General features: G+C 39.1%; 1 protein-coding gene across 6 annotated transcripts in view; it reads right to left on the bottom strand.

Annotated features, from left to right (window-relative positions):
• Nucleotides 1-547: 547 nt before the first annotated feature.
• Nucleotides 548-10,202, bottom strand: part of NEK10 (NIMA related kinase 10) — a 215,938-nt gene continuing 206,283 nt past the window's right edge. For 5 of the 6 annotated variants that reach the window (XM_074195662.1, XM_074195667.1, XM_074195665.1 and 2 more), the window contains 4 exons: nt 9,184-9,292; nt 7,581-7,633; nt 7,425-7,480; nt 548-914 (listed from right to left, as the gene is read on the bottom strand). In XM_074195662.1, coding sequence (XP_074051763.1) covers nt 866-914; nt 7,425-7,480; nt 7,581-7,633; nt 9,184-9,292 — 267 coding nt within the window. In that variant the 3' untranslated portion in view covers nt 548-865. Of the gene's footprint in view, nt 915-6,972; nt 7,327-7,424; nt 7,481-7,580; nt 7,634-9,183; nt 9,293-10,202 lie in introns of those variants that run through there. The other variant, XM_074195664.1, reaches the window with a different exon arrangement.

The raw sequence follows: 10,202 nt of genomic DNA, 5'->3' as shown, positions 1-10,202 counted from the left end.
GGTAGGCCTTGGAATTGGGACAATTGGATCTCAGAGTCGGGGAATATATCTTTTCAACTTTCATTGAGCCCTGTAGGTTTGATTAGCAGCAAAGCATTTCTTTCATCTAGCTATTTATTTTTAATTTAACATAAAATATTTATATAGAGCGAGAAATATATATCTATATATATATATCTATATACATTTATATATACAGACATATGCACACTGTACATGAATAAGAGTCTATTCTTCTTGCCTAAAATTTAAAAACTGACAGTTATTCTCTGAAGCTTTACAGCTTGCAAATACTGTCTGCACTGTATCAAGCCTGAAGTGTACTAGCACCCAGGTGGTTGATCTCAAGCCATTTCATTTAAATTGCAAATTGCAGTTTGGGATTTCTATTAAAATTATCATTGGATACAGTGAGTCTCCTAAATTGTTATTTGGATCTTTTTTTTCCCACTTTTTCAAATCTGTTCCTGTTTTTTTATACAAGGAAGACTACATATCGTTAAAGAGTTCCAGCAATCCTGAGGATCAAATAATTGTTTAAAAAATAGAAAGTATCTTTTTCTTTAAATGGCAGAAAGTTCTCCTGAGGTATTGTTTCCTCCCAGCAAATGAAACTTGCAGCTTTCTGACTGAAGAATTCCTTGATGAGACTGGAGCAGCTATGCCACCACAGAGGGCAGCCACATATCCTGGGCATCAAGACCCTGGGCAGGCATCCTCGATTCATTGCAGCATTGGCTTCTTCTCTTCAAATACCCTTTGGGCAGAGCTTATCCCTTTGGCCATCACACAGTAATGACTGAAGTCCTAGCAGGTTAACTTCATTAGGACAAACAAACCCCAGTCCACTTGAAAGACAGGCTTTTCATCTTTTACTTGGATAGTTCTTCGTTCCCCATGGATAAGAATGATACCTAAAATGAAAAGAGTCTCTCTAAGTGAGAAATGACTGAGTTCACATTTTCCTATGGATATTAGGAGAAGCATCCCTACCTCTCTGCTCAGTCTTGGACTGGGAATCAGAAGATGGACGGGTTGAGTCCTTAGTCATGAGAAGGCACTGCCAGGAGGTCAGGAGAAATATTTAACCTCCCTGAGCCTCCGTCTCCTTATCAGAGATATCACTATTTCTGTTACTTATGTGTCAGAGAAGTTCTTTTCTGAAGTTCCATGTAAAAGGAGAATTCTAATTAGAAGGCCATTAATGAAAATAGCATCCAGAAGACGGCAATGGAAATTCTGAAAAAGACCTATCATTTCTTGAAGAAGAATGCTAAAAGGGTCTTTCAGAAAAGAAGATATTGATTCTGTTGCTTGCTTAAATTGAAAGTAATGAAGCAGTTTGAAGTGATTTGTAGATGTTCGGATGCCATTTGACTTTAGAGTGTGTATTTTTTATTTGCTAGGCACGTCATTTTGGCAAATGAAAGTATGCCTAAGGAGATATGCCTACTGGGCACAGTGTCTTTCTGGGACTCAAATGCTTTCCCTATCATAAAATAATCCTGGTGCATATTTTAAAGTTCACATGTGTCTGATTCTACAGAGAGCATCTTCTCTAATTGTACGTAAATTTGACTGAATCTGATGCAAATCAGAGCACCCATATGCAAAAAGAGAAAAATAACGTTCTTTTCTTGGGGTGAGAGCTCAAAGGTCTTACTGATAATTAAATATGGATGTAACCAAGTTCAACATCAATGCATATCACAAGTAGTTTGGGGAGTTCAAATTTGGAGATGGTGGCAGAGTAAAGTGAACACAGAACCCTGACCTTCAGAGAAGGTCTTGCCACCTATTCATCTCTTACATGGGGATTATACACTATCTTCAGGGTTGGAAGGAAACATTGTAAACTTTAATATAACCCAAAATTTGAGCTTATGTGAAGACCCTAAAGGAAAAATAGTGAAATTTTGTTTGGGATAGCTCTTGGCTATTTGATTCACACATTGTGTGGGTCTAGCCTCCCCCAGCACCTACATTATGTTCCAGATCCTTCACTGATACTCATTTTTCTTTCCAATGAAAATACCCTTCTGCAGGGGCCTATTCCCTTTGGCCCTACTAAGTTACAGAATGATATGTGCTTAATAGGTTACCATCTCCAAAATAAAAATAAGGGTTCCCAGTGTTTTCCCAAAGCAATTTTAGATGTCTCCCAGTACATGATGGCCTTTGAGGCCTTTCAGATTATATAACATAAGAATGAGCTATCTCTTCACCCCACAGGTAACAAAAACAGACTGAAAACCTCAAGTTCCCCCAACAGATGGTCATCTGGCCTTGACTCAGTGACTTTCAGTTAAAAGGAAACTGAGGCAGCCTTCTGCAAGCTGGGGCTGTTTCAACACAAGTTCTTCTGCCTTTTCTGTGACTTGCACACCTGCCTCTATAAGTTCTGCTGGCTTTAAGGCATCTCAAATCTACTGGCCACTGACAGGTCTTCATTAAGTGAACTTCTCCATGGATGCAGCTCAAACACCACCTTCCATGAAAAAGGTTTCATGTCTGATTCCCCCAGTCACTAGTGCTTCTCTTCCCCAAAGAATTTGGATGGGGAACTGACTTTATTTGATCCATATTTAACCAAATAAACTCCAATGTATCTTTCTTATCTGCCCTCCCCCCCCTTAGAATATAAGCCCCTTGAGAGTAGAGATTATTTCATTTCTTGCATTTGAATTGTGCTCAGAATTGTGGCTGGCACAAGTATTAAATTAAGTGACTGACTAGCATGTCCCACACATCCTCTCCTTTTTCGACTTTCTCTAGCTTCAGTTCTCATGAAACATAGCCTTTCCTCCCTTCATCACAAAAGTCAACTTAGTTCAGGCATGTCATCCACATATTCATGTAAATCTAGTATATACCATATAGACATGTGTACAATACTTATGCTCCTATATATAGTAGTAGTGCATGCAAATATACTCATATATTCAATTTATATGTATTCTGTACATATACATGCATATATCATATGTGTCTTTCTTCTTCAATCTCTCTGTTTTTCACTCCTTGTTCATTCTAACATTAGCTTTCTGAGAGCAGGGGTTGTTATTTTTCTGTCCTTGCATTCAGAACCCCTAGCACAGTCCTTGGCTATAGCAGGCACTTAATAAATTGTTGATTGACTGCCTACTTTGCTCATTCCTTCCCATGCTGAATCCTGGTCTCTCTGCTCATATTGGTTCACCTGTTCAAAGTCTCAATGTAATTTTTCAAACTGGAGGGAACCTTGGAAAGAATGTAGGTCCCTTGCATTACCCCAGGGGAAATAGAGGTAGGAACCTGTACTAATTGTGGATTTCTTCAGGCACACAAAAGGAAGTCAAGTCCCCTAAGCCTCAGGCCTTTCTTTATACCACTCACTCTTATTCCAAAGTATGTTTTTTCCCTCTCTGGAACATCCTCCCCCTGAAGCAGGGAAAAATATATTCTAATTATTTAAGGAAAATCTCAATGGGCCTATGACTTTTTCCCTATGAGAGGATTTCTTCCACTATCATAAATTGCAAAGTGTCTATGATTAGGTAATTGAGCCATAGTGAGTGGCCTGAAGCCTAAAGAAATTAAATGATCTGCCCAAGGTCACACAATTAATGAGCATCAGAAACAGGATCTGGATCCAAGTCTTCCTGGCTCTAGGCTCAGCAGAACAGTAGCTTCTAAGCCAGGCTGCATATAAACACATTAAAAAAAAAAAGTTCTCTGTCCCTTCCCTCTCCCAAGTCTTCCCAATTTGGTAAGAGAATGCCAAAATTTCCCCCAGTCCCTCTGCATCAAAACAAGAAAACTAGTGATTTCCAGTAAGTTTGGGTTTACAGTTATTTTCAAGTCCTCCAATAAACATATAGTCTTTTATTTAAAAAAAATTCATATCCCAGCTGCATCCTCTTGGTCTACTCAGTTGACACTATTTGTCTTGAACTGAAAACTTCCAGAAGGCTATAGATCCTCTATAGAGGATTTCTTCAGGAGCTCTCATAAAAACATTTTACATTAAGCCAATAATCTGATATTATAAATGAATACCACAGATTAAGGGTTTTCAGATGTGGAACTAGAAAGGACTTTGAAGGCCAAGACTCCAGTTCTCTCATTCTGGGGTGTAAAGAGACCAGAGCCAGAGAAGGGAATGGGAGGGACTTACAGAAATGTTCCAACCCCAGCTATGCTCTTCATTCACTTCAATCCCTTTGATAAAGATCAGGGGTCTGGCTGAGTGGATAGTGGAAATATTTCTCTAAGGCTGAAGGTAAGGAGAAATACATTTCTGAATGATATATGAGATTTTAAAGATGATCTCCCTATCTTCAAGGTGCTTCCAGAATTTATAGAGAAAACATCAGAATGACAGCTGATCTTATTTTGAAGTTTTTGGTTGCTGAATATTTCCCTGTTTATATATAAGTAGCTATTTCTAATTGGAGCCTGCCCCATTTCCTAGCAATGAATGGCCACCTGGAAAGAGCTGATGGCTTTAGGCAGAGTCAGGGGTTATTGTTCTCAGTGATTAGTTCCCAAGAAATACCTTGCCCAGGAGCTGCAGCTAACAGAAAAAACTGGAGAGGAAAATGTAAAAGCACAGGGGCTTGGGAGCAAATAAAAACAAGTATGTGTCCAGCCCGTTATTTGAATCTCATTTTGTGAAGCCACATTCCATTTAGCTAAGAATTTTGACAGGTCATGTCCATCATCATTATATGAGATCTTATCTATCATAGTGAGGAAAATGTTCTCTTCTTGGTGTGTTCTAGAACAGGGATCTCAACCAGGGCTCAGGCTCACGGGCAGCTGCAAGCTCCCAAGTCATGGCATGTGTCTGACATGGATCAGTGGTACATCATTCTATGGATGCTGTTTCCCCCATTAGACTGTGAGAAAAGGGAAAAGCATCTACCATGTCCCTACTATCTATACCAAGTCCTTTCAACAACCCTGCAAGGTAGAGCTGTTAGGATGCCCATTTTATAGTCAAGGAAAATGAGGAAGGAAGCCTTTAAAATGACTTGGCTCCACTGATAATGAGTGTCTGAGGCTGGATTTGATCTCAGGGCTTCCTGAATCCAGGTCTAGTTCTTTATTTACTGAGCTCCAGGGCTCCTTGATAGTTGAGATTTTCTTTGTTTTTCTAATATCTCCAGAAATTAGCCAAATGCATAGTGAGTTCTTTAGGCTGGCCTGTCTAGTAATACATATTAGATCAGTGCTACAGATTAAAACTAGATAGAATTGGAATCTGAAACTACTCTTCTAGAAACAAAAGCATCATGTAACATGACCTCTAATTTTGTTGTTTGTCCTTCATTCTCAAAGGGACTATGGTGTGTGGTGGTGAAGCCATGACGTGCAAGTGGATTTAAGTGAGGGGCTGGGAGCTGTATATTAAAAGTCATCATTCTTACTTTCTCCTCCAGAACCCTCTGGGTCCACTGGCTAGATATAGATCAGAACAACTAAAGTTGGCCCCAGATTCAGTGGGAGACCTTGGCCTTTTTAAGCTGGGGTATTCAGAATGATGGAACTGAAAAGAGGAAGCCATAATTTCTCTACATGTAAAGTTCCTCTAAGAAGTCTCCTTGAGAGCGGTTAGGTGGCACAGTGGATAGAGCACCAGCCCTGGAGTCAGGAGTACCTGAGTTCAAATCTGGCCTCAGACACTTAATAATTACCTAGTCGTGTGGCCTTGGGCAAGCCACTTAACCCCATTTGCCTTGCAAAAAAAACAAAGAAGTCTCCTCGAAGCTATATTACTATAGGACTTCAGAGTTGGCAAGGAAATTTGAGAAGTCCTAGTTCTCATTCTCTGTAAGAAGAAAGGGAAGAAAATAAGGCCTGGTGAGGATGTAGCTTACTCCAGGTTACTTGGCTAATCACTGGCAAAGTTGGGACTAACATCAAGGTCTTTTAGATTCAACAGGTTTCAACCTTGCTAAAACAAATCAACTACATGCATCCTACAAATGAAGTTTATTAGCTCCCTGTAAACCAACCTTCAACTTCGCTCTTTTTTTCTGAATTTTGAGAATAAGATGGGACCTTGAATAAAAGTTTGCCATCATTCTACTGTGAGTTCAAGTCAAGAGGTAATTCAAATAAAGGGCACAGGAGGCTGGTATTATCCAGGGTTATACCAAGTCTGGGAGAAACAATTTTACATTAGTACTGCATTTGAAGATTGTACTGAGTAGAAAGGAAAAATTAGTTATTCAACCAACACTCCAGGGAAGGTTGGATGAGTGGGTGGTATTGGTAATTTCTTATAACAATATATCTTTGGATAACAAAAATTACTCACTCCTTCTCTGAACAATCATAACAAATCCACATTTATAGAAGTAGTATTTTGGAAATAAATCATCAAACCAAGATAGCAGTTGAGTAATTATGGACATGTGAGATTCATGAGGCAAACTTTGCAAAGAGATAAGAGCAGTCAAAAATGTAACCATCTCTTCAAAGACTAAAAAATAAATCATCTAATGGTCTTAAATGGATTCCTTCTTTCATTCTTATTTTTGGGGAGGGGTTGACCTGTAAGGGTGGGCAGCATGGCCAAAGGAGCAGTTTTGTATCCTTCTTAAGGACAAAGTCGAAATCTTACTTAGTTATCCAAATAAATGAGTATGCAGGTAAGTGAATCAATAACTTGATGGGGGTGGATTCAGTGTGAAAGTTGAGACCATCAGGTCAAGCACTGTCCTAAGCAATAGGGATTCCAAGAAGAGTAAGAGTCTGCATTCTCAAGGAACCCACGGAACCTCTCTCACAGGAGAGACAACAAACAGTGAGCTATATATAATTTGAGGTCCTTGTATTGGATGAAGAAACTAAGTGATAGAATGAGTAGAATCTTTGCAGCTCACAAACAATATTTCTAATTGAACACAGCCCACAACTCAATGAAGTCTAATTAATATTCACAGAATGATTGTCTATCATTGCAAACCTTCTCACCCCCAATCAGCATATCTTAATTCTCTTCAAAACTGGTTCCTTTTTTAGCTTGTGTGTGTGATTTCTAAATGAGGAATAAAGTAAGCTATTTGGGGTTTTGAAAACATGAATTTACAATCCTTCAAGAGGAAAAAACTGCTAATAAGATGCCTGGTTTAGAAGTGCCTTTTATTTAATTCCATTTATTATTTTTTATAATGGAAGAAGAGTAATGAGGAAAATTGCAATGAACGAGCACCATCTTTCTGTTTCAATAGTGAATACAGCAGCTGCATGCACACAAAGAGCTGCCAGGAATCTCTTTTATCCAAGGTTTTATCTAGTCTAGGTCAATGTATTTTTTAAAAAATGATTTTTTGAAAACTGAAAAAAGAAAGTTGGAATTGAAGATATAAATCAGATTCATCATTCAACTATCACAATTCCTATTCCTTATTTTTCAAGTAAATGCTAGATCTCACCTGTTAGAAGTAAAATTGTAATAGCCACTTTCTTCGAGGACTTCTTCAATCACAGTCTAGAGGTAAAGGACATTCAGTTGAGTAACCATCACTCATTAAATGAAAAGTCAACACCAAAAATCATATAACTGTTCAAAGGCAACACACAAATCTGACCTGCATCTGTTCATAGGTTATTCCCTCCTCCAGATCAAAGCTGTTAGGAAGTCCTGAAATAGTTAAACCATATCAGATAACATTAGAAATCTGGCTAAGGTTGCGTTGTTAACAATTTCTTAATGATAAAAATGAATACTTTTATTTTCTCCTATTAGATCCACCATAATGCTAAGATGAAAAGTTGAATAAGGAATTTGTATTGCAAGAAAGGAATCCTTACCCACTGCTAAATAAATGAATTAGAGGCTAGTTCCCAGAACCAAACTGTCATGGACTGCCTTGCTTAGTTACAGAAAACCCAAATAGCCAATAAGGTGCCCACATGAGGCATATACTTGGCAGGAAAAATTTTGGAGGAAATCAAGGAGGTACGATGAAAGACAGATGAGCTTTTTGTGTGATTGCCCAATGGAGACCCAAATACAGTTAGCATGACTGTCGGAAGGTGCTTCCCATTTATAAAAACAAAAACTAAGCCCCAACAGTCTTGTTCTTGGTTGCTTTAGCCACAGTGTAATGGACCCTGATTTCCTGCTGGAAGGAGAGCCTAGAAAGCTCTTCGAAAATAGAGGTCTGGTTTTCTTTAGCTCCTCTGAGCATTTCTAGCCTGAAACCCAGGTCAGAAATTTGCCTTGAGAGCCAACATGGATGGGCTTCTGAGAGACAAGCTATTGTGTTCTTGCATCATCTTGACCTGAGGGCCTGTGGACTTCCTCATGCTCCTCATTTTAAAGCCTTGGCCAGACTGGTTAGCTTGGACCAAAGCTTTAAGAATATTGGGGAAATACTTCAGTAGCTATTGAAAAACCCGAAAGAGAAAAAAAAAAATCAGTTGCTTGAGGAGCAGGAGCTTGTTTGATGTCAAAAGGCCCTGTGCTTTCCAAATCCAAGAAGATGACCCTGGTTCCAGAGCAAGCCCATGTGGCCAGTCCAAAAAAGCATCGCCATTTAAAGGACTTCCACAACTGGGGAAGGGTCTGAAGGCTCAGAGCTTCTTCTCACAGTCATGGAGTATTTGTTCAAAAACAATTATGTTAGGGCCCTGCATCCCGATTCCCCTCCATTGGTTTGGACCTTCCTGTCCCACCCTTCTCTCCTTGTCTTCCACTCCCTCTATCTCTTGGTTATTTCTATCACAAAATGAGCAAGAAAAGGAAGAGAAGCAAATAAAAGCAACTCGACTTGCTATTATGTTTGTAGCACCAAGAAATGACCCAGGAACTGAGGATGCTAATTGCTAAAATGAAAAAACTGGAAAGAACCTGAGGGGCCATCTGCTCCAAGTCTCTCACTTTACAGTGGAAGTAATGGGAGCTATGTGACTTTGTCTGGGGTCCCTCAAGTAATAAGCATTAAAGGGAGGGCAAGAAGATTAAACTCATGGGTTAAAAGATTAGCGGGTCATTTTCTACAAGTTTGAATTAGAAGTGATTATCCCCTGATTCTGCCCTAGTCTCCTTGTTGCCATGGATAGTCAAGAATTGGTTGTTTTCTTTGCCTTCTAAATTAAATTCTCTTTACTGAAAACTTCCAATCGAAATAACATTTTTCCTAGCCGAAAAGTAAATTTCAAAATATGCACTTAGCACAAAATCATTACCTGAGCTGTCATTTGGGGATAGGGTATTTCCACCTGATGAGTGCAGTAATAAATGACAATCTGCTGTAAAAAAGTTGGGTTCAATTGGCTCTGGAGATCCTTGGGACAGCTGAAAAGCAAAATAAAAGGTAAATCAAAGAATTTTCTCTGAGCCTGAGATTTGTAGGTTTTTCCATTTCTTTGTTTTTGTGCATAAAAGAGTTGGAGCTCTGTGGTTTTCAACATCTTGTAAACATCTTGAAAATATCTTCCTCCTTCCAAACTTATCAGAAACCGGAGGTAGCCAAATCATAGTCAAAGCAAGCTAGATGAGAGGGGGGAGTCCTAGAAACATTATATTTTATGAATGCAAAATTTTTACTGATAGAAATCTAATGGTATGGAGATGCAACCCCAAAGTATTAACTTTATCATATGCCAGAGAAATAAATGCCAATCATTCAACAAAACAATCTATTTATCCCGAACCACATTTCCTTTCATTTACTTTCTCTGAAGACAGAACAGGGAAAATGACATTTCTTAACAGAACATCTTCAATTGCTATTAACCAATTTTTATCTAGCAGCATTGGCCTCCTCTCACTTTGAATTTGGGCCTAAGGAGGCAAACCAATTCCCTTATGAAAGTAGCAGTGACTACATTCCCTTCTCCATTGGTGAATCTTCTTGGCTCTCTTTTTCACTTGTAAATAACATCTCACCTCTTTTTTGCATTGTTGGTGCCAACCAGCTGTGGGGCTGGAGTCATTCAGTTTTTCAAGTTAATCCAATTTTAATGGCACAAAGCAGCTGTGAGTTGGACCATTCTGACACTGCAAGATGAGTCAAGCCTGGTCTTTGTTTTTTTAAAGGCATGACCCCAGTTCATCACTTCCAGGCCCATTATTTCCTTCATGTATCCTGGGCACTGGCCATCCCTACAAACCTCTACCTCTGCCAGATTTCAAACAGCCCCAAAATATGCTCCTGTCAGGAAGGAGGTCTGTGTCTCTTCTCTTCTTCAACCTTGGATGTTCC

This window comes from Macrotis lagotis, chromosome 7 (assembly GCF_037893015.1).
Source record: "Macrotis lagotis isolate mMagLag1 chromosome 7, bilby.v1.9.chrom.fasta, whole genome shotgun sequence".
Classification (NCBI taxonomy): domain Eukaryota; kingdom Metazoa; phylum Chordata; class Mammalia; order Peramelemorphia; family Peramelidae; genus Macrotis; species Macrotis lagotis.
Note: the sequence above shows the minus strand (reverse complement) of the source record. Positions and strands in the feature narration are given on the sequence as shown.